Here is a 26,373-nt window from a genome sequence, read left to right as displayed (position 1 = left end):
AACGTGTTGGATTCTGGAGATAATGAAATTCTACAGCTAACGAGCCATGAGATAATCCTTTTAAGTTGTTAGCCATTCTTCCGGAATATACAGACTATTCGTCCTGACTTTTAATACAAGGTTTTCGGTCCAGAATCACACAAATTCCTACGTTCTGACAAGGCTGACATCACAATCGAGTTTGGTTCGATTCAATAAGAGGTCCGTAAAAAGTGAAATAAAGGTAGTAAAACTAGTAAAACTAGTATTTCCTTTTCTTACAACAGAGGTTCTTAAGCTTTTTTTCCTATTTACAATGAAGATACAAGTATTAGAAATAATTATCTAAGTAAAAACGTATATGGCAGCATATCACGCAACCAGGATCATACAGATGTTCGGGAGGCGTTGAAGCACATATTTATTGTACTGGCTTATTCAATTCAAATTTCATTCAATAAGCCACAATATTATAAATAAATCAATTTATAAAGCATATTACTTACACGGCGTTCAAAAAATGACCGTCCCATCTAATATATTTGCATTTTTGGACTCAGGAGACCTCGAATCATTCACAAATGCAAAAGAATTTGGGCTTTTTTCTGTACGTACGAATGTTAGCGTGTGTGTGTGTGTGCGTGAGGGAGACACGATTTTCTTCACCCAATCTGAAGCTTAATAACTTGTGCCCTTCGTCAAAAATTTATGAAATTTTGTAGGGACGTTTATCTATTAGAAGCATTGCTGCTATTAAATTTCGGTGGTTAAAGGTCGAGTGGGTGAGAAGACGTGAGGGTCATATAAATGAGAATATCTCGAGCGGAATAGGACTTAATAAAGATTTTAGTTGTTTTTAATAAAATCTCACGACAGATGACGCCACACACAATTTTAACTTATGCCGGGTAAGTTACGCAACTCGTTGCTGAATTTTTTTTAAAAGTGTGATATAAGATAACGCTCCTTTTAATAAATTCAACTGTTTTTATGAAAATAAAAAATGATAATTTTATTTTTTATGTCTATATTTAAAAAAAAAAAACAATATATGTTTTCACATTTTAGTTCATTTTCTGCGGTGAAAATGACCTTAAATTTTAAACAATTGTAACGATTTATATAAAAGTATATAGTAAAATACAATAGATTCTGTTACAAAACAATTTCAATCAATCGTTTCGACCTAAATTTGCAATTTAAACTGGATTTTGCATACAATGCTTCGATATCTCTTAATTAAAACGTTACAGTAACAAACAAAAGAGCGAAGATAAAAGTCATGAAAGACCCAAAAATATATCTCAGTATACCTTTCCTTATCGTAGTTTCTGGTGGGAAATAACGTGTCTTGAATGCAGCATCCACCCTCTCTCTATAACGAAGTATAGAATGTCGGGCGTTTTCCCACGAGTGTGGCCCTTGCAAACGATACTGATACGGAAGATTCGGTCCCATGAAACATGCCCAAAATAGTGGGAAATCTGTGAAAAACATACTCAACATACTCGGTTTGGCTCCCATCATGGAAGACAAATCGTCCAAGTAATCCACGTAATCCACTTGTATGGTGTGTCGCGGTCCATCGAAGTACTGTTTCCTCATAATTTCGGAATTTCGCTTGATTTCGTCGTACATTCCTTGCGTAGAAGGTAGATCGAACTCATGATTTAAAACTTGAACAAACCATCTGGCTTGGATCTCCGAAATCGGAAACAGACCCCCGACGATCTGTATCAGTCCGATCACGCCTAGTGTCCTGTGTTTAAGCTGGGGTGGTATCACGTATTTGTACAACTCCACTTTATTATCCTTAACGGATACGATATCTTCGGAAAGAAATGGGAATTTGATGACGTAGCCGGTAGCTAGAACGACTTCGTCTAGTTCCGTGACGAAATCCTCTCCTTCGAAGATAACCCCGTTTCTAACGAAGCGTTTAATTGGCCCTTTAACGACTACGGTTCCACTCAATATACGATTGGGTAGAGCATCGTTTACCATGGGATGTTGGGAAAGTATCCGGTGTTTGGGTTTTAATTGATATAATTCGTGATCGAAGCGATTATTTATCATTCGTTCTATCACAGAATTATTTATTTTGAATGGAACAATATGGTAAAGTAGATTCCAGAAGCGACATAAGTACAGAGCATCGAAGGGTAATCCGTTAGATCCAACTCTGTGTATTATCCAGCATCCTCTTCTTGTGCTTAAGTATACCTGAAAAATTTTTTTAAAAACATACTGAACACATTCGTTGTAAAATATTGTTATATAAATGTAAAAAAATATATATTTTTATCTCTGTAAGACTTTAAGGCAAGCACAGACAGATTTCCAGACTCGCTACATGTAATTTCCTATAGACTAGCCTATCAACCTCTAATATAATTAATCATCTGTGACCTGTCCTAAATACAGGACAAGTTCAGTACTTTAGTATGGTTTTCCCAGAAGTTTGAAAAATGAGTTAACGTGTTTTTACTCAAATATCATCAATTATATGCAAAATTAACTATAATAGATTATCATTTAATTATACGTCACTGCAACACAGTTATGTGTAATTTTACAAACTATCGCCTCAATAGAAATTGAATAATATTAAAATATGTTAAATATAAAAAGTTAATAAATAAATTTAAAAAAAATTAAACTATAGTTTTTAAATTTTCTATTGTTTAGTTTCGTGTGATAAGGCAACGTAACACATGGACAATCTTCCAAGAAAGTGTGCCTTCTGTCCGTATTTAGGTGTCAGAAATTCCCATAAACTTTCACTTAGCTCTTTGGTCAGGTGCGAACCCACGACCGGCCACTAGTATTTAATAGTTTATCAATGTTTCTTTTGACTGAGTGTTCATTGCATTTAATAGTTTATCAAAAAATTCTCTATAAAATTGTGAGATCCGGGAGGTGATTGAAAAAATTATAACAACTAATATTGTTGATACGTGGGAACGTCGCTATGTAAACAATTACACGGTGAGAATCTAGTCGTCTAGTTTAGTCTAATTCTCACTGCCATAGCCGGCCCAGCGATGACACATTCAAGGTGTCATCATTAAAAAACGTACGGTCACCTGATCGAATTCCCACACCGAATGGAAGGCCGTGCACCCGATCTTCGGCGCGGACATACCAGGAAGAGCCGAACTGAGCTGCCGTCTCTCCAGCGCCCACTTCACGACCCCTTACTAACCGCCGATACTGCTTCGACTGGATCCACGATCGTGTGAGGTTCCAAAAAGGGTGGAAACAAAAATTTAATTTCAAACAAATCGGAAGAGAAAACGCTAACCCTATTTTCGTACAAAACTCGGGAATTAAAGTTAAATTCAAATTTGAATTACAAAGGTTATACAAACATAAGTTCGAGTCCTTATTTCTTTATTTTCTTCCCTTTATTCCGATCAGGAACCACCATGCAACTTGCAACTTGAAGTCAAAAAAACTTCTAAAATTAACGAACAAAACACTATTAGACGACATACAACACAATTAAAAATGATCTTCGGCGCCGACCTGTATTGTACGAAAATATGTAAATTTTTTGAGACTACTCGAATCCGCCAGAGGGCCCGCAACTAAAAGCAATTATATAACACGGATACTATTGTGGAAGACTAACAGTTTTTAATGCTTTGTAGACGCCGTAGCCTATAAAGACAGGTCGGCGCCGAAGATCATTTTTAATTGTGTTGTATGTCGTCTAATAGTGTTTTGTTCGTTAATTTTAGAAGTTTTTTTGACTTCAAGTTGCAAGTTGCATGGTGGTTCCTGATCGGAATAAAGGGAAGAAATAAGGACTCGAACTTATGTTTGTATAACCTTTGTAATTCAAATTTGAATTTAGCTAACACTATTGTCGAGTCGGATCAACTCTGGAAACAAAAAAGCAGACCAATCGGAAAGTGAGGTACCAATCAATACAGAACCAATCAAAAGGCGAGATTAGAGGGAAAAATCATATAAAACTCCCGAATCTCAAGGTCAAAACGACGGTTTTCTTCTAATTTTGGCGGCGGTTGACCAGTTTTGCATCCTCTCCGAACTGTTCCGACTCATCCGGACATTGAAGATCTCGCGATTAAGAAGACCCCGGGGCTGCACCATCACCTGTTGAGTAACCCTGCAAAATCGACGATCATCATACCCAGCGCCTGATCTTCAAATCAGTCTATTTTGTTCGTGGTGTAAGTTATTTCATGTCAAAAAATAAACGGTTTTGTAAAGACATGTGTCATCCTTGCTTCCAGCATCCACCAGCTAAACTGTGTGAGGTTGAGCGCGCGAATGCCTGCAACCTGACTGCTTTACACGTTTCAGATGGAAGCTGTGTATCACCTGGTATCAACTGTTTCGAGCGGATAAAACCACTGAACACTGGTAGCCAGCTGGTCGCGTGGTTCGTACTTCAGGCAGTTTTTGTTTTACTTTCACTTGTTTAACACTTAAAATCCTAAATTAAGGCCAAATTCCCTTAGCGAGACCAACCTTGAAAGATTTCTCATGTGTTGCATTGCCTTATCTCATTGAATAAACCAGATAGTTAGTAATATTGCGTGACCAATTGAAATAAATTCTTACTTATACGAGGAAATTAATTTTATACCACAAAACAAGAGAAATTGTGTAATAGGCCTAATATTTTGCACTAAAATAGTTATCTTAATTTAAATTATAAATTCATTTCGAATTAATTTTGAAGAATTATTCTATTAAATGTTTTACGAGAAATGCAAGAGAAAATAATAATAATAATTCGGGTGTAATTTCTGTATTAATGGATGATAGTGTGTGTGGGGGGAACGATTTTGTTCACCTTCTTTGAACCTTAATAATTCCTATGCTTTTTGTCGAAAATTTCTGAAATTTTGTAGGAAGGTTTGTGTATTAGGGAGATTGATGCTGTTAAATTTTGATAGTTAAAGGTCGAGGGGGCGAGGAGATACAGGAGGTCACGTGTCTTATCTCCAGTGGAATCGGACTTAATGAAGATTTTATTGGTTATTAGCATTTACGATTTTTTCTAAAACTCATTCCTACACTTAAAATTAATCTTCTTGCCATTTTGTAATAATTAATACAAATTTCATAACAGATGGCGCCACACAAAATTTTCACTTTTTTGCCAGGAAAGTTAGGTAGCTCGAGCCGTTTTCACTTATAGTTCGAACTTATCAAATAGTCGGTTAACTAATTAAAATTTATTAAAAATACGATTTATACAAGGTCAAGGTTTGATCATTTTACGAGGATTAAATGTAACAACTTTATGAGGAAGGAAAGTAGGCTAAATCAACGTCATGTCACTGTATTTCGCTTCCTATTACAGTTTGTAGGAAGAACATTTAAAGGATATTTTTCAAAGTTTTATATCAATAAACTATTACTTTCCTATTAAAAAACCACTATTTAATATTATAAATATAATTATACGTTTCGTCATTTATATAAGGTAATCTTTCAGGATGTAAATTTTCAGCATAATTTCCTTGTCATTCCATAATGTCCTTTCTTCACAGGTTAAAAATTACTTTAATGCCTTACGCTGTATTTATCCAACACTTCGTAACTGACTCAAAGGCTTACCACATAAAAGTAAGTAAGTAAACGGCAATTTTTCGAACGATATGCGTATATTTTCGTACTCTTCCTTACGTTACACCCTCCTAAAAATAGCATAATATTTTCCTTTATTAAAATAGAATAAAAGTATATCCTCACTTTGTACTAACTTCCCTTAATTTAACCCTTGTTTCTTAACATTATCCAGAAAAGTTTATCGTAATTTTAATCGGATAAACATATGAACGGACTACGCAATATTATAATTTATTTATTAATAAAGCCAATGAACTATTTCTAGAACGAATATTTACTCGAATTTTCCTTTTTTTTTATGTTCTGAAATAACAAACTTATTGTTAAAGTTGTTTAATGTTATCAGAACTAACACGTTTTCAAGACATTTAAGGTAAAATAACGCTTAATGTAATCACGATTTCGGTTTAAATTATCATAATCTTCAGGTAAGTAGGTATTTTCAAGCTGCCTTTTTGAGCAACAGGCTTTGATACAGTATATGGCTGATTGCGCGATCGTACACCACTATCGCTTATTGTAATCAGTGGTGCAATTACACGCAAGCTGTAGCTAAATACATTAATTAATTAACAGCTCTTCTAGCTTTATAAAAAAACAAGAAACATTAAATAACAATACTTACCTTACTAGCGACACTACTGAGTTCTACAGCAGCATCACCTCCAGAATTCCCAACACCCACAACCAGCACCTTCTTATCATCGTAACCATTTGGTTTTTTATAACTGTGAGTGTGAATGATCCTCCCCTCGAACTCATCTTCACCCGGGAATGTGGGTCTTAAAGGATACACGTGATGACCATTACACACCATGACTGCATCGAACACCTCTTCCAATTCCACTCCATTTAACAAATCCTTAACTCTTATCTTCCATCTTCCAGTGTATTCGTAGTCATTCGAGGGTGTTACCGATGACACTTCGTGCCTGAATTTAATATACTGGACCAATTCGAATTTCTGAGCGTACAGCTCCAAATACTTGATCATCATGGAGTTGTGCATGTAATTGGGAAAATGCTTGGGTGGAGGGAAGTCGCTGAAAGCCGTGATCTCCTTGCTGCTGTTAATAATAGTAGAGCGTGCCACGGATGCCAAACCTTCCACATCTTCGTCTCTATATCTCCAGAGGCCTCCTATATTGTTAGTTTTTTCGTAGCAAACGATATCGAACCCTTCTTCTTTGCACGCTTTGATTGAGGTTAGCCCACTGGCACCCGCTCCTATAATAGCGACCTTCTTTCGTCCGTTCTGCATGGCTCCAGGAAGCTATACTGAGTGTTATCTCTTCTGCATATTGATCAAGTGTTTAATTTACTGATAACACGCATGCGTTGTAGACTGTATTTATTAAACACTAGTTAGGCAAGTATTAATATATATCGGGTAACCAAGATGGCCACCGAGTTTACGCATCTTGATTTCTATTCATACCCCCGAAATATTTATAAATAATCAGTAATTTATACGAATGTTAATTATTTATATACTGTTAATGAATTAATAAATTATATATTTATTCGGTAAGCTTTCTGTCTGTAACGCTTTAGTTTCATACTTTTTTAATTATATAGTTATGAGCTGAACGTAACTTTTAAAACATTAAAAATTGAGTTAATCATTAAAATATATAATTAATATTTATAAACACATGCCTCTGTATATTATTTTAGTACGCGTGTATGTACACCTATTTCATCATTACGTTATAATGCTTCAAATAATGCTCTATTATATTCATGTTTATATTGTTCATTAAGGGTAAACATAAAGGTTAAACGAATAAATAAAAGAATAAAATTTGAATAATTAATAATTGGAGAATTAAAAAAAATTATACTAAATTTTTTAATGTTCTTTAATTACATAAATGGTGGATATTTATGTATTTTTGTTTATGGATAAAGTTCATTTACTGATGATAAACGTCCTTCAGCAACAACTTGTTTTACGCAAGGTTTGACATTACTCGAGTGTTGTTTATTAAATTTATCCACTTTTATTTATTTTATGAGCTATAAATCTTAGACTTAATCAATTTAAAGTTCAATTATTATTTTATATTAAATTATCTTTTGCGAATATTTTAACTTTCGTTTAGGCCTTGGTGTTAATTAATGTCGAAATTTAGCAATATTTGCTCATTTGTGTATGGTTCTAGACGTTCTTATAATCTGATTCATCTTAAAATTGTGTATAATTTCATAAAGTATCTTTCTTTAGTCATAATTAGTCACTGAACACTTGTAGTTGTCGCAGGTTCGCGCCTTACTAACGTGGAGTGTTCATAGTTTTGTTACGTGTCTAACACCGAGAAAGCGGGCAGTTTCTCCGTAGAAAATCCTCTTGGAGACACCCCTTTTTGCAGATCGCCCAAGTGTTTTAATGCCTGACCTCTGTATAGTTCAATTTCTATGAACTTCCACTTAAAATTCCACAAACTTCTTCCGTTAGCCTTCTAAGAACGTCTTTTATATAAATTCCATTAACTTCTTCCATTTACCTTCAATAAACTTCAATGAAGTTAAATGGGAAATTTCTGTTGTAAAGATACATAAAACTAATTGATGATACAAAGTGTCATCACTGTCGAATGTAATAAAAAGAAATTTTTTATTGCAAATCTCCAAATATATCACTTTTATTAATTGAAAAACTTATTCATCAATCATCAATCGATAGTGTTTCAATGATAATAATTATGTATACAGAAAACAATATGAGGTAAGAGGAAATTTAGAAGACGTCAACGAACTCATTACGTGGCTCCATAAATCAATAAAATTCATCGGTATTCCTCTTAAGAAAGTGTTAACGAACTCTAGGAAATTGTACGTACAAAATAAAAATAAGAAGGTAATATTTGTTTTTATTCTGCGAAAACCAAGCTTTTGTTTATATCTGTCAACATATCAAATCTAAATAGGTCATTTTATTAATTTTTTGCAGTGTTTAAAATGTCTTGCACTTTTTAGAGGTCGTTACACAATCATTGACTATTTTTTTCTTATTTGTACTATATATATAAGTACACGGAAAGTTAATCTCCACTCTTTTCTGACGTTCGGAGGCTAGAAATTCCACAATACTCTAATCTGTTTACTTAAAAACAAATCCGAATAAAATTAGAAGATTAAAAAATAAATGTAAGGCAAACAGGTAAATTATGAGAGAAAAAATTTTTTTATTATTCATATTGTATTACCCCAAATGCATTTCGCCGTCAACGGCCTCCTCAGTAGGGCTTTTTTCTTTCACAAAGAAACTTAGATGCAAGTTATCCAACAACACCAGAGACATCATCCACACAGTGACTACTTCGCGTACAATCTTTGTATCCGATTAAGCTATCCCAGCATTCCGCAACGATCACGCCGTTATTCAAATTCATTGTGCTGGTTTGCATAATGATCGCGTAATGTTCTTTAAATTTTCGCTTAATTACATTTTTTTCCGATGTAATATTTTAATATTATTAATATCGATAGAACAATTATTAGCCCGACAATGTAAAAATATTGGAGAAGTATTAATTTTAAGGCGTGTCGAAGCCAGGTGTTCCGACAACCTTACTTGCACTTTCCTTTTCGTTTCTCCCACGTAAAAATTAGTAGTTTCGCAGGAACACAAAAGTCTGTAAACCACACCATCTTCTTCCAATAATTATTTTTTCACATTAGGTCTTGTCACAAGTCTAAATAACCTGTTTTTTTTAGATCGGAGCCAACTTAATTAAATTATTACGTAAAATTTTTTGATATTTTTCGAAGATACCTTTAACATACGGGAAAGAGACATACTTATCTACCGACTGTTTTTCCTCTTTTACTTGAAATCTGTTTTCTAAATATACACTATATCACTTCTTAAAGAGTCAATTTGGATAGCCGTTCAATAGATACCAGTATTTCTTATTTATTTTTTTGATTTCGTCTTCTCTTATGCTGGCTCTGGTCGTTCTAGAAAAGATCTTACGTATTTCCATTAAGTATATATTTTTCTTTTGGTTAATTGGGCAATAAGATTTAAAGTTTATAACTTTCCTTGCACTACAAGGTTTTTCGTATTTGCAATACTCTAAATGATCGTTGAACCTAATAATTGTTAGGTCTAAGTAGTAGTTAAGTCAGTTAAACTTTTCACTCTCGTGGGTAAACCTAATACATTTGTTAATCTTATTAGCTTCTTCTACTATTTTTTCTGGAAACGTTACTTTACTATTATATATAAGAAGTATATCATCTACGTACCGTTCAAGGAACACTATTCCATTAATTGTTGACAGAATTTTATCAATATCAATCATGACTATTTCTGCTAGCTTCGATCCTACAACGGAACCCATAGAGATTCCGTCTTTCTGACGGTAGTATTTCCCGTTAACTGCAAAGAAGTTTTGTTCTAATACAAATTTAGTTAAGTCTATTAAATGTTGTTCAACACTGTACTTACTTAGACTTTGTATAATTATTTCTTTAGTAATTGAAGGGTACATCGTCTCTATGTCGAGGCTCATTAGCTTATATTCTGGTAGTATTCTTCCCGCTTCTAATTTTGAAATCAGGATATCCGCATTTTTCACACTAAATGCCGAGTTTGTGATAACCTGCAAGGATTTTTTCAAAAAATTTTCTAGGTTATATAGTAAAGTCATCTTGAAATCCACTATGGGTCGACATTTATTTTGTTTGTGTGTCTTTATGCGTATATTTAATTTTGGTATCCTTACATTTTCTTTTGGGAGCAATTCTTTACTTTCAGAAGTTGAAATGATGCCTTCCTTCAGCAAATTTTTTAAATTTTTCTTTAATATTTTTCGAATATTCTCTGTTGGGTCTTGTTTTAATTCTTCAATATTTCCTGCTGTTATAGTTTCCTGTTTTCGCTTTTCTAAATCTTGTAAAGATAAAATTATTAAGATAAAATGTTGAGATTTATCAGCTTTTACCAAGCACAAATTAGATTTTTGGAGGAATTTTTTTTAGTTTAACATATTTACCCATAAACTTATCAGCGTTTCGGTCCATTATGTATCCTTCTCCTTTATTAAATATCTTTAGGTCTTCAGCAATTTTAATTTTTAATTCTTCTTTTTTTTTTGTTGTAATTGCTTCTAAATATTGCGAGGTCTATATCGGCTATAGTGTCAATTGTTCTATCGAAATAAGGTAAATTCATCCCAACTCCATATGACAGCAACCGCATATAGTCTTTCGGAATTTTCTGCGTGGTTAAATTCACCACCAAATTTTCTTGCCACTGTTGAGACTCTATCTCTGACGGATAATCGAATAATTTCCGTAATTTTTCATTTTTATTATTTATATATCGAGTGTTTCTTCACGTAAATGGCACTTAAAAAACTGCATATCCTTCCCATATCTCTCTCGTTGTTCCTGTAATGCCCTCAACCTCGCCTCCAGGTCCATCCTTCTTAAAAATTGTATATTAATAAAATAATGTAAAGGATAAAAATTACTTCAAAATAACTCTTATCTTAAAACCGATAGAGTCAGATATAATCATTCCTTTTCTTATTTGTACTATATATATAAGTACACGGAAAGTTAATCTCCACTCTTTTCTGACGTTCGGAGGCTAGAAATTCCACAATACTCTAATCTGTTTACTTAAAACCAAATCCGAATAAAATTAGAAGATTAAAAAAAATTGTAAGGCAAACAGGTAAATTATGAGAGAAAAAAATTTTTTATTATTCATATTGTATTACCCCAAATGCATTTCGCCGTCAACGGCCTCTTCAGTAGGGGTTTTTTCTTTCACAAAGAAACTTAGATGCAAGTTATCCAACAACACCAGAGACATCATCCATACAGTGACTACTTCGCGTACAATCTTTGTAGGACCGAAGCTAGCAGAAATAGTCATGATTGATATAGATAAAATTCTGTCAACAATTAATGGAATAGTGTTCCTTGAACGGTACGTAGATGATATACTTCTTATATATAATAGTAAAATAACGTTTCCAGAAAAAATAGTAGAAGAAGCTAATAAGATTAACAAATGTATTAGGTTTACCCACGAGAGTGAAAAGTTTAACTGACTTAACTACTACTTAGACCTAACAATTATTAGGTTCAACGATCATTTAGAGTATTGCAAATACGAAAAACCTTGTAGTGCAAGGAAAGTTATAAACTTTAAATCTTATTGCCCAATTAACCAAAAGAAAAATATATACTTAATGGAAATACGTAAGATCTTTTCTAGAACGACCAGAGCCAGCATAAGAGAAGACGAAATCAAAAAAATAAATAAGAAATACTGGTATCTATTGAACGGCTATCCAAATTGACTCTTTAAGAAGTGATATAGTGTATATTTAGAAAACAGATTTCAAGTAAAAGAGGAAAAACAGTCGGTAGATAAGTATGTCTCTTTCCCGTATGTTAAAGGTATCTTCGAAAAATATCAAAAAATTTTACGTAATAATTTAATTAAGTTGGCTCCGATCTAAAAAAAACAGGTTATTTAGACTTGTGACAAGACCTAATGTGAAAAAATAATTATTGGAAGAAGATGGTGTGGTTTACAGACTTTTGTGTTCCTGCGAAACTACTAATTTTTACGTGGGAGAAACGAAAAGGAAAGTGCAAGTAAGGTTGTCGGAACACCTGGCTTCGACACGCCTTAAAATTAATACTTCTCCAATATTTTTACATTGTCGGGCTAATAATTGTTCTATCGATATTAATAATATTAAAATATTACATCGGAAAAAAATGTAATTAAGCGAAAATTTAAAGAACATTACGCGATCATTATGCAAACCAGCACAATGAATTTGAATAATGGCGTGATCGTTGCGGAATGCTGGGATAGCTTAATCGGATACAAAGATTGTACGCGAAGTAGTCACTGTGTGGATGATGTCTCTGGTGTTGTTGGATAACTTGCATCTAAGTTTCTTTGTGAAAGAAAAAAGCCCTACTGAGGAGGCCGTTGACGGCGAAATGCATTTGGGGTAATACAATATAGATAATAAAAAATTTTTTCTCTCTTATGATTTACCTGTTTGCCTTACATTTATTTTTTTATCTTCTAATTTTATTCGGATTTGTTTTTAAGTAAACAGATTAGAGTATTGTGAAATTTCTAGCGTCCGAACGTCAGAAAAGAGTAAAGATTAACTTTCCGTGTACTTATATATATAGTACAAATAAGAAAAAGAATGATTTTATCTGACTCCATCGGTTTTAAGATAAGAGTTATTTTGAAGTAATTTTTATCCTTTACATTATTTTATTAATCATTGACATTGTTGTAGGGTGTGTATCAAAATTTTATAGACAGTTGAACGTGTATAAAATTAAATAATATAAAATTTAAAAGAATATTAAACAATTGAAGAACCTCCACAAGCAACTGTCTGAAAAATAAAAGCAAATAATGCATGATAATTTGCGTAATAAGAGTTACAGTAACAGTTAGCACATGCCAGGTGATCTACACATTAGACACTTTGCAGTGTAGAAAAATATAGTAAAATACAGTAGCAATTCGAGAATATTGCCTTTGTAAGCGTAGATAGCCGCAGGCGTTTGCAAGAGTTAGTACTCGTAGCAGATACACAACAATGGCAGAAACACAATTACTGGACTGATGAGTAATTTCAAGTACTTTATTAGTGTGAACAAAATCAATCTGGAAAGTGTTGGTGAGTGATTGACATACTGGAATACTTTAAAAACAAAAAATACCAATTTTTTGTTTTTCAACAATTTTTCAGCATGCAAAGAAGTGGTGATTCAGTAATGGCGTGGCGCTGCGTTGGATTCAATGGAACACCAGCTATTGCTTTATGGCCGGAGGAACGAATGCACAAAATTATAAAAATGGGCTTGAAAATAGTGTTATCTATCGGCGAAGTTACTCATGGCTTAAACAAGATAATGCATCTTTCAATAACATAATGCAATTTGCTCGCCACTACTATTAACTACTGAAACTGCTGGAATGGCTGGCTAGAAGTCTTGATATCAATCCAATAAAGAACTTTTCGGATACATTAACTAGAAATGAATATACATGATGGAAAACTCCACGAGCTAGGTCATTGGACAGGAAGGGGGGTGCAAGGAGGTGTATCATGCACCGGGCGTCACTCGCAGAGGGGCACCCAAATGGTCTCCAAGACAAACTATATGTGTTTATAAGGGGGAGGGGGTGCCAATAGTGTCGTGCCCCGGGCGCCAGTTATGTTTGCTACGCCACTGCGACTAACCACCATGTTCAGGAGTTTTTTCATTCACTCGGCTACAGGTAGGCACATAATACTAGGATAAGTCGACATTGCAATAGAGTTATACATTTGGATATAAACACAAACCGGCCTAAAAGTAAAAGAATTTTCTCGTAGTTTCTATTATGAAAGTTCTCTTGATTGGAATGACAGTCTCGATTAAGTGAATTATGGGCTACATTGTATACTATAATACATAATTCAGAAATTTACATATTGAACAGATTCCTGTTTTGTAAAGATTATAAATAGGTTTATAACAGAGTAATCCGATTTTTAAAAATTTTCAGGATTAATAAATGCTACAGATTAATTAAAGAGAACAGGAGGAAAACACAACTGAACAATCAAATGAACAGGTGATGTGTGTTAAAATATATAATAAGGATTTCAATTAAGTTAATTACAATAAATACATTAAATTAATAAGATGACGTTTCTTCCTTAATTTTTACTTTCTTTAGATGGCCAACGGCTTAGTTGACAAAGGCACCACCTTGTTATTCTGGAGAATCCGAGTTCCAATCCAAGGGTGTTTGCAGGATAGAAAGAGTCAAAAATCTTAAAGGAAATGCTAGTCCCCACCGGAAGCTATTGGTGGATTCTTCACTTGTCTACCATCTAAATAGGGGCCAATTTTCCATGAAAGTTCTCCCGCCGTGGGTAATCTCCCTCGTGGTAAATCGCCCAAATGTTGTGTTGCCTTATTCCATCAATCAAATCCAATCTCCCTTATGCTCTTTAAAACTGCTCATCATAAATTTAAAGACTCTTTTAGTCCTCTTAAAAATCTTCCTAGAGCCTTTTAGACAAAATAGCGGGTCGTAAGTGCTAAGAGTCATAAAGTGAAACTCTCGCCTTACAAATACAGTTGTCTAAACATAATTACTTACATAGATGACATCCTCAGTTAATTACAATTAACCTTTATACTGTAATACTATAGTCAAAATATTTCTCCAAAAACTTAGTGACTTAAACACCATAAACATTTTTTAATGATTAGTGTTTCTCGTATTTTCCTGTGTCTTAATATTCACATCACGTTTTCTGATTACTTATCCTTAGCAATACGTGACTCTGGCTCCTATTTAGGGAACTAGAAAACTACTCTTTCATAGAAGGAGAATATAAATAAGTTGCATACCTCTGTTCTACTCTAATATACAATCCAATATATATATATCAGTGGCGTGCCGTCATTGGAAGCGATGAAAGCGCCGATTCCACCTTCCAATGACCTTCCCTTGTATTTTATAAAATATAAATTTTCATATTTTAACGTACAGTATTAATTAAAATTAATTTTTTATTATAACTGCATTATGTATCTTTGACAAATTTTTATACTACATGTGAAAAAAATGATAAGATTGCTGTTGTATATTCGAATAATTCAGTGGCGGAAGGAATGTCGAAACCGGGTCAGTTTCCAATCAGCCAGATTATATAGGCATTGGCACACGCGGTTTACAGAGCACCAACCTCACCCGGTTTAGCTGGAAGAAGCAACACACGCATAAAGCATCTAATTTTATATCCCGGACCGGTTGTGAGCTGTTAGCCGCCTGCCTGCTAGATATTCGGCCGCCCTCGCCCGATAATGTGAATCACGAGTAGACTAGATCAACGACGGGCTACTACGGCTCGCGAAAAGTTTCTATCCGACCCGCGAGATCTTTAATAGATAATTAGTTATTTTTCCAATTCTTTGTAATTTTCGAAAACGATAAGAGAAATAAATGTAGTAATTAACTTTTTATTTATTTATTTCATATTTGCAGACTAAAAAAATTACAAATCACAAGAAGGCGTCAATTAACTACTACGGCGCGCGGAAATAACGTAAAATTTATTCTGGCCCATGTTATAAAAAAGGTTGCCCACCCTAGACTAGATTTATAACTTAACCCAACCGATAGGAATTTACTGGTATGTTTTTATGATAGTTCTGTATGGTTGACAGGAGTTTTAAAAAAAACCTTTAAAATATTTGATATATTTATTCCGCGTTTATTCCGCTCTCCCATCTTATATTACTTACGGATTTCAATGTTAAACCGGTGATATTACGATTTAGTATGTCCCATCTGTAAGGGGATGCAGAAAAAACGTGTACAATTCTAGTAGTGTTAAAAAATTAACTGTTACTTTGGCAGCATCATTTACAACCAAATTTAAAACGTACAATGGTACAACTAACGTTGTACCATTGTACGTTTTAAATTTGGTTGATTTACTTTTATTTCGTTAGATTTACTTTTATAAATTATCAGCAAAAAAGCTTGTTTTAACACTTTATAAATAGACGTTTTTTTAAGTAAACTAAAAAATTCAACATAACTTTTAAAGTAAAGAATTTCTATAGTAAAATGGAGGAAATTTATAAGTGTTTTTCTCCGGAATTTCAACGAGTAGATCGCGATCGTCTAAAAAATTAACGCGTGTTTTTAAACGTTAATGTCCTTCAAAAAGTTAATAATGTTGTGATAATTAAATTAAACTAAATTATATTTATTTCTCTTATTAAAGTAACAGGTATAAAAAGGTATTTTTAATTGCAAGATAAAGCAGAATAACGTAATACACGAGCCATCCGCCAAGAGGATATCTCCCGAAATGACTTTCTATGGGCCTTATTTAGGTGTTAGACAAGTGAAATAAACACGAGAAACTCCACGTGGCCAATCCTTCGGTGGGGATCGAACCCGCCACTAATGTTCAGCAGCGGTATTTATACATTTTACCACCGGTGGGATATCGGATAAAGAAGGAAATCTGATCCCACCGCCCGATTGACATATCGGAATATACTTTTTAGATAACTTAAATAAAGAAAAATGTGGAAAAGATGTTTAAAAGCTTTGAACCACTCTGTACCTGGCATTATTTTAATGCTTTTTATTTATTTGGTTATTAAAATAATAACACTTCTCTGCTCTAAATAAGTGTATTTTTTTAATATAATTGAACGAAAAGTGATCACTGGAATAAGGAACAATAATAAAATAATTTAATGTAATAAATAATAAAAATTCTCTGCAGCATTGTCATAACCCATATACGATGCGTGACTGATTCTGATTTGAACTTAGGCGGAAATAAACTATATAAATCCTCTTTTATATTTAAATTAATTTTATTTATGTGAATAACATTTACACTTTTCTGGCTTCTATAAAAGTTATTTATCACGTTGGTTCAAAGCTTTTAACCATCTTTTCCACATTTTTCTTTATTTAAGTTATCTAAAAAGTATATTCCGATATGTCAATCGGGCGGTGGGATCAGATTTCCTTCTTTATCCGATATCCCACCGGTGGTAAAATGTATAAATACCGCTGCTGAACATTAGTGGCGGGTTCGATCCCCACCGAAGGATTGGCCACGTGGAGTTTCTCGTGTTTACTTTACTTGTCTAACACCTAAATAAGGCCCATAGAAAGTCATTTCGGGAGATATCCTCTTGGCGGATGGCTCGTGTATTACGTTATTCTGCTTTATCTTGCAATTAAAAATACCTTGTTATACCTGTTAATTTAATAAGAAAAATAAATATAATTTAGTTTAATTTAATTATCACAACATTATTAACTTTTTGAAAGACATTAACATTTAAAAACACGCGTTAATTTCTTAGACGATCGCGATTTACTCAGTTGAAAATTTCACTGAAAAACATATAAATTTCATCCATTTTACTATAGAAATTCTTTAGTTTGAAGTTAATGTTAAACACCTTATATTACGTGAAAAGGAGTTTTTATAATGTATAAAAATAAACCGGTTTGCTGATAATTTATAGAAGTAAATCTAACGAAATAGGTTAAACGATATATTTCAGACTTTCAACAATAAAATTTCATTAGTCATAGATGTAACGATAAAATAATCAAACTATCACTACATATATTTCGATAAAAATGAAATAGGATACATAATTTTTTAAATTATAACATATTTAATATAATGTATATATACATTCAAACCTTCAATAATATCCACCTGCTAAAACAACCCCTCTAAACAGCGGCCATTATTGCACGCGAATTGACAGGTTGGGGAGTGGAGGGTGGTCCAGGAAATTAATTTTTAACCAGTGTATTAAATCGCGTGCGATTTCCTACCAACGCAACACACACAAACATATACAGAACACAACACACACACCAAAATAGTTACATTTCACACACCAGATATTAATAGATATACACCGTGATGTTACTTACGCTAGATATCTAGTGTTATATCTATTGTTATCTATTTATTTGGTAGTTAAATTCAGTCTTATCAGTTAGCAGCATTTAAATTCTTTTATAATTATGTCATTGATCACAATAACAGATAACACAGATCTAACAAAAATCAATTAAACTTTTTACACTTTTCTACACCTCTTTTCCTATATTGATAATATAAATCAAAAAATTAACACTACTAATTCACTTTTAAACATAAAACTCGATTAAAAATACCGATATAATGAATTTTTATACCTTTAAGTTGTACTTCATCCATATAAAAAAACATTGATCTACTCTATAAAGGTATGTTTCGTGTCTACCCCATTTTAACAACATTACTTCCTATTAAGATTAAAAACTTGATTAAAACCTTTACAGAATTGGAATTTTAATTGAGTTTTTACATTTTAAGCACGATTAAAATTGGAATTTTAAGGCTTATTGTAACCTCTTTGGTTACGAATTATTAACTCGTGCATATTGTGGTATTGTGACAAAAATTACCATCTTAATATGAGTTATTTCCTTCAAAAGAATTCCAAAATTGTATTATTTTATGGAAAAAATAACCTTTTTTCAAAGGAAACGTGAGAAATCAACGTAATTTCTTTAGTATAACGCGAAAAAGTTACTGAAATTCATAACTTGCTCCTTTCAAATTGCATTTGGAACACAGATAACTCGCGAGTTATACGCAAGTAATCATAGTATTTAGTTTTAAAGAAAACACCCATTAGTAGTTGACATAATAATTTAAAAATCCAGCAGCGAAATTTGCATAAATTTTCCGGCCGTTACGAGATTTTATTTAAAAAATAACTTTTATATTATTAAGCAAAATAAATAAAATTGTATGTGGCACCATCTGTTATGAGTTTTTGTTATAAAAATCTTTTTTATATTTTGAATTACTATAAAATGGCAAAAATCTTAGATTTTGTAGATGGGGATAATTTTTATTTTAAAAAAGTATAAATGTTAAATTAACCACTTGGATAGTCGGCCGTCGAGGAAAGCAAAAGGTTGGCGTTTTGCAGAATCTTTTACTGTACTGTCTATACCAGGAAATGTGGAGGGAGAGTAAATCTAGGGGACGAAAAGAAGCAAATGGGCGGCAGGGGGCGCTGAAGACAAGATTCTGATTGAACGGTGACTTTCGGCGAGGGTCGAGATCACTGACAATTTTTTTCTTTCCTCTACTAAAACAGGTAAGAAGAAACACTGCGTTTAATGGTTTACAGGTGTGGAGTGCAAGGTTTACTGTACAGTACAATAAGGTCACAAAGTGTAAAATTCATATAAATTTTTCTAAGAATATTTCCAAGCCTTTCTAATACAAAGGAAAATGGGTCAGGGGCGTTGTGGTACGGTTGAGAACGTTGGTTATTAGTTTATGAAACCAAGGAGGCGGTGTCTCGAAAAGGTTTGAAAATCACTGATCTAGACCAGGAATGGCGAACCTTTTTGAGTCCGCGTGCCATATCGTAAGCATACTTAGCTTTAAAGATGTTAATGCGTGCCAATGTCTTAGACTTCGAATAATGATATTTAAAGAAATTAAACGAATACGCTTACGAATAAATGTAAAAAGTCTGATTGAAAAAAAGATGATCAGGTGATAAACAGAAAGGATGATTAAAAAAGACAGAAATCATATGATACATTACGTGCCAGATGATTTCTCTTACGTGCCACTTTGGGCACGCGTGCCATAGATTCGCCATTCCTGATCTAGATCATTCTCACCTGACTATCCGAAGGTTCAGGCGTATACACACACGGCAGGTAGGCTTTGGACATCCCAGACAGACCACCAACAGGAATTACCGTCTGATCGTGAAAAAAACCACAACAGCTGCAACGGCATCTTAGTCCACCATTCAGAGATAGACCTCGCTAAAGAATCGTCTCATCTAGTACCTGAAGTAAATTTGCATTCATGGAGACAGAGAAATAGTGGTTGTTAAAGACCAGCAACGTACTGTCATCGCACTATCCAGAGCTTCAATCCCGCTTTTACTATTGAGTGGCACACTGCTCCCACTGCTAGTATGCCGGTCAGGGAAGCCATCTCGTATTGCAGTGTGAGCCATTGCAATACGAGATTTTAGTAGTGATACGAGAGACATTGATGGCAAACTAACATGTTCATAAAATGCTATTGCCTTTTATATGAGGGCTTCAAACAGCCATCCTAGTAAGATAATTCTCGATCACACGCAGCTAGGATTTCACAGAAATGTCTTAGTCATGTTGCCATATCAGATCTCGAGATCATTCAAGCATTTTTGGAACCAAATGAGATACCAGTTTAAGCCTAAGAGTGTGAGAAATTTGGAAAAGCAGAACTCCACTGAAGTCTTGCTGCTCCAAATTTCTCAGGATGGTGTCCTCCGAGTCCTACCGTACCCATGTGTAACCAAGTAAGAGGAAGTCCTTCAAAGTACCAAAGGTTGCTTTAAATTGTACCGTAGTTGCACAGGAAATTGTCTTATCGCTATGATATTGTAATCACTTATCACCATGGTCTTTACGTTGATACTAATAGCATTTTATTCATTTTCAATAATTCTTTCTTGGTGTATAACCTTCTATCAATGAGGGTATTTTATTTATAAATTATTCTGATATTTTGAACTGTTTAATCTTTAATCATTTTTAAATTTTAAGCAATAGATGTGATACTATATATAAATGTATATCCAAGATTTCAATGAAATCTTGGATTAAATATATTTAAATATATTATTTGACGAATTATCTAAAATGCTACATGATTTGGAGCAGAACGAATTTATTTTTAATGAATTAAAACATACAATTAAACTTAAGATTTTTATCTTATTTCAGAAAAATAAAAGGACTTTTTATGTTCCTGACATAATTTCATTATAGGTAACACCAATATCACTTACGAACAGAAAATAATAATGTTGTTTATAACTAGTTTTTTTGTAAGACAAGCGATCTCACAATAAAAAGTACAGATGTAAATGTACTGTTGTAAGTAACACTATCGATCCCACACCGAAAAATGTAATAGTTTTATTGTATGTAGCATTAGTGTTACTTACAGCAAAAGTATTACACTAGAAATAGAAATATAAGTACAATATTACTTACAATGGTCACCTGGTAAAGCGACTTTGATACACCAGGATAAGAAAGCATCCCATGCTACTGTAGCTTACAATACAAAAGTGTTAGTTACCATATTAGTTACACTTAATAGTGTTACTTAAAACAATAACAATAATAACAATCTGTATCATATTTTACACTATTGGAAATAGAATTCAAGTATATCGAATGAGAAAAACGATGTAGCCAGGGAAATTCTTGTTGTTTTTAGGTAGATTCTTCCTCTGTTGTGAAGTAAATTGTTCTTCTTACGTTGCTATTGTGAGATAGATTCTTGTTGCCTGTTTTGAGATAAATTTTTGTCCTGAACTGAATTCTTATTGTTTTCGTTTTATATATATATATATATATACACATTTATTGTTCGTTCTGAAGTATCTTGTTGTTACTTGTAACAAAGTGAATTCTTTTCTTCAACTGAATTCCCAATTGTTTAGTTTTTCACTTATTGATTATTTGAAGGTAGAAAAACATTCTTACATTTGACTTTATAAGTGAAAAATAGAATTAAATGATGGGATAATTTAACGCAACACATGGGCGATCCTGCCAAGGAGCGAGTTCTTCCCGGGAGGACTTTCTATGCAAAACTCTCTATTCAGGCATTAGACACGTGAAGAAACCACATCACCATCCGTCAGTGAAGCACTGACCCGCTATCAATGGCCTACACAAAATTACTTCAATTTATAAGAAAATTCAACATTAACTCAGCATTAGAATATATAATAATTTTATGAAAGTTTATTAATGTTTAGCACAAGAACAAGCACGTTAAGCTTTAAATTAATCTAATGGCTGTGAAGTATCATTATCTGAACAATTTATGTCATTTTTTTACCTATCACAAACGACTTGATTCGTTAACCTGATGGCCAGAACAGGAACAGAAATCCAGTAACTAGAACAATTATTTTAATTATATTTAACAACTGTATTAGTTCCTTTCTTAAAATAAGAATAAGGTTATATCAATCAAGCTGTTATGTGAACTAAAAAGGTGAAATTAGCATAAAAAAATGATTTATGTTATCATCAATGTAGACTCTTATACTTATCATCTTATCACAGCATAATCGTGAAGCATCTTTAAGCCGGTTACAGACGTTGTGTACCTGACTGATGTACCGGTACGGGGAAGTATTATAATACTGCATGTGTTAATGTAATTCTTCATGTATTACGAGAGCATGACGCTCTTCTACGAAGAACATATTCCGGAAGGGAGTCAAGCCCTGTTTATCTTGAAAAAAATATTTTTTAAATCCTTAAATAATACATTTATAATTTTAAAACTAATGTTAATTTAAATATAATTAAGGAAATAATAAAATAAAATTTTAAAAAATGTCCGTAAATAATGCGAATTAATACTCCCAGATGGAGCCATAGACGACATGTTATTACTACATTTAATCACCCATAAAATACTTTTAATAATTTAAAAAGTTAATCATAATTAACAAAAAATAAAACAAAACACATTTTAAAACGTATATGAGAATAAAAAATATATTCAAATATATCAAAGTGTGGATTATGTCAGCCATTAAATTAACTCACGTTATATAAAATTGCGTAAACAAGTATAAATTAACTTATAACAAAAATAATTAAATTTTATTTTAAAGTAATTTAAAAACGAACGTTAAAATTAATGAGTTATATTTTTAACTTCATTGATTTTTTATTTTTATTTTTTAAAATTAAAATCTCTTTAATTTCTTTGAAGGAAAAAAAAAATTTAAAAACTTTCATAAATATTTTTTATTTAATTTTTTTATAAATTATAATTACAAAAATAAATGATTTAATAAGGTAAAAAAAGTAATAATATTTTTTCCTCTCTCCTGATGCATAATTTTACTAAACTTCATCAAATTTAATATATTTTTTTTTTAACATTTAAAATTGGGATTCTTTTTATAAATTTTTACAATGTAAAAATTATAAAATAAATAAATAATTTTATTATAAACTTTTCTCGAATATTTTTAAATTAATCTTCACTTAATTATAAAAATTCTCCATTAAAATTCTTAATTAATATCAAATTAAAATTAATTATACTTTAAATTTTTTCCCATAAGACTATTAAATTACATTTAAACATTTCTGTAAAAAAAAATGACAATTAAAAAGGTTAATTTCACTCTTAATTTTGGAAAACAATTAAAGATTAATGTGTTAAAATTAAAGGTAATTAACAATTCTGTAAACGACAGGAGGAGATAATTAACCCTATAATTGCCTTTAATTTCACTGTATTAATCGTTGATATATTTCAAAAAACAATTAAATTTGAACTTGATTCACTAATACGGGATTAAATTGTTTTTTAATTTACTTTAAAATGAAATAAAGGATTAAATTGTCTTAAATTGTTATGGAGTGTGGGATTTGTCTTTAAAATTTTATGAGATAATATTTGTTTATAATTGCTTTAATTATACGAAAAATTAATGGGATAAAATTAAATGCGATTAACGTATATTTTAAACTTTCTTTAAAACAATGGAGGTAAAAGACAATTAACCACTTAATTGTCTTTAATTTCAACTCTGTTAATTTTTTCATATACTTCAAAGGTAATTAAATTACATCAAAAATTAATTAAAATGAAGGATAAAATTGGTTTTAATCCACATTGAAATTATATTGAAACTTAAATTTCATTCATGTAAATAGAGTTAAAATTGTCTTTATTTTCCTTAAATGAAAATAAGGCAATTTCACATTAATTTAATTGTCATTAACTCCCTTCGAATTTACCATTAAAGACAATCAAGAAGAATGGAAGTAAATTATCTTTACTTTCATTCTAAGGAGACTAAAGACAATTTCAACACAGTTAAGACGAATCAAATTTAAGTTTTAATGTAATTTTAATATTAAAAAAATGAAATTAAAGGCAATTCATTCTTCATTGATGGATAAATTAATGTTTTGAGTTTTCATTCTCCAACTTCATCTTTCACTGATGCATCAATGGAGTTATATACTTGACTGGCACGACTCTGTTGTTGTAAGGAAAAGAATGATGTACAGGGGCAAGTTACTACTAATTTGAGATGGAGAGCATATATTATAAATTAAATAAATAAAAACTATGATTAAAAGTTGGAACCCGGCATTGTGACCGAGCTACTAAACTAATCAATGATTTCTCCTCTCCATAGCTAAGGATTTATATACATATCAATGGGGGTGATGTTGTATTCAAGTGATCGATTGCCTGTACCTTTGTACACACTAAAAAATATTATTCATTGATTTTTTAGCATTATTTGTAAGTGATCTTTCTACTTAACATAATAATAATTTAAATAATAAATCTCCATAAAAGTATGCCACTTTGTAAGGTTTTTTTTTATTTTCTCCCTTTCATCTTTAAAGAATAAGTTGAAAACAAAATTCTGTATGGGTAGAAAGTGTTTCGAAATTTGATTCGATTCGAGTGAAAAGAAAATATCTACATACGATATTTTTCAATTCTGAAATTTCCTTCCAATTTTTGATAAATTTGTGATAACCGCCACACGAATAAAAATAAACCGTGATGCCTGATCTTTCTTTCATCATTGTTCTATCCGAAACTTTATCTTCAAATTTGTTTTATTCCGTCTTCTTCTTCTCCTTTATCTCGTTCATCATCATCTTTTTTATATCTTTACTTGTTCTTTCTTTCTTTATCTTTATCATCATCGTCTCCATTTTTCTATTTTGCTCATATATATTTTTTTCTTTTAACTTTCTTTGTACTTATCTTTTATCATCATCTTTATCTTTACTTACTATTTCATATTTTTTCCCTTTTTTTCTACTTTATCACCCTCATTATCTTTTATAAATTTTTCTTCATCTTGTTTATCATCTTTCCCCCTTTAATTTCCTTCATATTCTTCTTCTTCTTCTTCGACCTGTCTATCTTCTTTATCTTAATCTTTGTATTTAACTTACTCATTACCTTTATCATCATCATCTTCTTCTTCTTCTTTACATTCATTTTGTCTTATTCGTTTTTTAAACCTGATTCTCCCTTCTTCTTCATGTTTATCCTGTTTATCATTTTTTTTTTCTTTGACGTTTTCTTCGTAATCTTCTTCATCTTTATCATATTTTTATCTTCAACTTCATATTTATTTTATACATTATTTTTTCTTCATCTTGCTCATAATCTTCTCGGCTTTCTTTATCATTAACTTCTACTTTTCCTTGTTTCTTATCTGTAAAAATACTCTTTAACCTTGTTCATCATCATCAACTTTCCTTCGAAATCTCTTCGTTATGCGGCTATGATATTAAATTTATACATAATAAACAACTTCATTAGATGATAAATTAGCGTGATTAGAATTAATGTTTACGTTTTTAACAGCTAGCCACACGTTTAGAACGATAATTAGCTTAGAAAAATTCAAATAACTGACTTGCTGACACTGCAAATTTAATCATTAATAATTCAGAAGTCGTATTGAACATCACACTTCAATCGTGCTTCTACAGTAGCAAGGTAAAGTGTTAATAATTTTATAATTAATAACCCTATACTGGTTAACGTTGACATAATTGTTTGATATGAAGCATGCTGATGCAGTAACAAAAAACAAGTTTTGCCACTTTAATGTGTTCATGACACGCTTCTGCAGTAATAGAAACGTAACTAACTTAATTCAGGTCAACTTGAACAACAATAAAAGATTATTATCATTTAAAAATCGCGTTTAAATGGTTTAAATCGCGCGATCTGTACATGATAGCTCATTTATAACTCACTTAACGTAGCTACCATTGATTAATTTTAAAATATCTCTTTAAAATATTAATTCGCCACAAACCTACATTCGAATTACTTGGAAAAATTAAGATATCTTGAAAATTAAACGAGCTACGTCATCGAAACAACAAGTTTAATATTCCGCTTTGTAAGCAATTGGATTAGTTCGCGACGTAATCCAATCGATTAACGTTTAATTTTAAAAATGTTTAAAGTTTAATACTAATAAATTTCACTTTAATTAAATGGAAATTTTGTGAGAAGAAAGTAACTTAAGTGATAATTGGTTAAAGGCTGCTCCTCCTCCTCCTCCTCCTTCTCCTACTGCTCTTCTTTATCTTTTTTATTTTTT

At 31.9% G+C, this 26,373-nt stretch overlaps 2 protein-coding genes across 2 annotated transcripts; both read right to left on the bottom strand.

The window, feature by feature from the left end:
• Window positions 1-947: 947 nt before the first annotated feature.
• LOC136981163 (flavin-containing monooxygenase 5-like) lies at window positions 948-6,892 on the bottom strand. Its single transcript, XM_067277436.1, has 2 exons — window positions 6,215-6,892; window positions 948-2,202 (listed from the first exon to the last, which is right to left on the bottom strand). The coding sequence occupies exons 1-2, from the start codon at window positions 6,848-6,850 to the stop codon at window positions 1,219-1,221; spliced, it is 1,620 nt and encodes a 539-aa protein (XP_067133537.1). The 5' UTR covers window positions 6,851-6,892; the 3' UTR covers window positions 948-1,218.
• A 2,827-nt stretch (window positions 6,893-9,719) lies between these two features.
• Window positions 9,720-26,036, bottom strand: LOC136981205 (uncharacterized). Its single transcript, XM_067277486.1, has 5 exons — window positions 26,021-26,036; window positions 25,212-25,352; window positions 10,323-10,489; window positions 10,046-10,199; window positions 9,720-9,976 (listed from the first exon to the last, which is right to left on the bottom strand). The coding sequence occupies exons 1-5, from the start codon at window positions 26,034-26,036 to the stop codon at window positions 9,720-9,722; spliced, it is 735 nt and encodes a 244-aa protein (XP_067133587.1).
• Window positions 26,037-26,373: the final 337 nt, after the last annotated feature.

The sequence above is a fragment of the Centruroides vittatus genome, unplaced genomic scaffold (assembly GCF_030686945.1).
Source record: "Centruroides vittatus isolate TY-2023 unplaced genomic scaffold, ASM3068694v2 contig_747, whole genome shotgun sequence".
In the NCBI taxonomy this organism is placed as follows: domain Eukaryota; kingdom Metazoa; phylum Arthropoda; class Arachnida; order Scorpiones; family Buthidae; genus Centruroides; species Centruroides vittatus.
This window is presented reverse-complemented; position numbering and strand designations above follow the sequence as displayed.

What these genes read in the sequence shown, in the direction of transcription:
- LOC136981163 (XM_067277436.1), bottom strand. Translation starts at nt 6,850, where the DNA reads ATGCAGAACGGACGAAAGAAGGTCGCTATTATAGGAGCGGGTGCCAGT. An exon ending in TCAGTAGTGTCGCTAGTAAG is followed by an intron (nt 2,203 to 6,214) that starts GTAAGTATTGTT and finishes AAAATTTTTCAG; the next exon opens with GTATACTTAAGCACAAGAAG.
- LOC136981205 (XM_067277486.1), bottom strand. An exon ending in AGAAGATGATGATGATAAAG is followed by an intron (nt 10,490 to 25,211) that starts GTAATGAGTAAG and finishes TATCTTTACAAG; the next exon opens with ATTTAGAAAAGCGAAAACAG. An exon ending in AATAATTATACAAAGTCTAA is followed by an intron (nt 9,977 to 10,045) that starts GTAAGTACAGTG and finishes ACTTCTTTGCAG; the next exon opens with TTAACGGGAAATACTACCGT.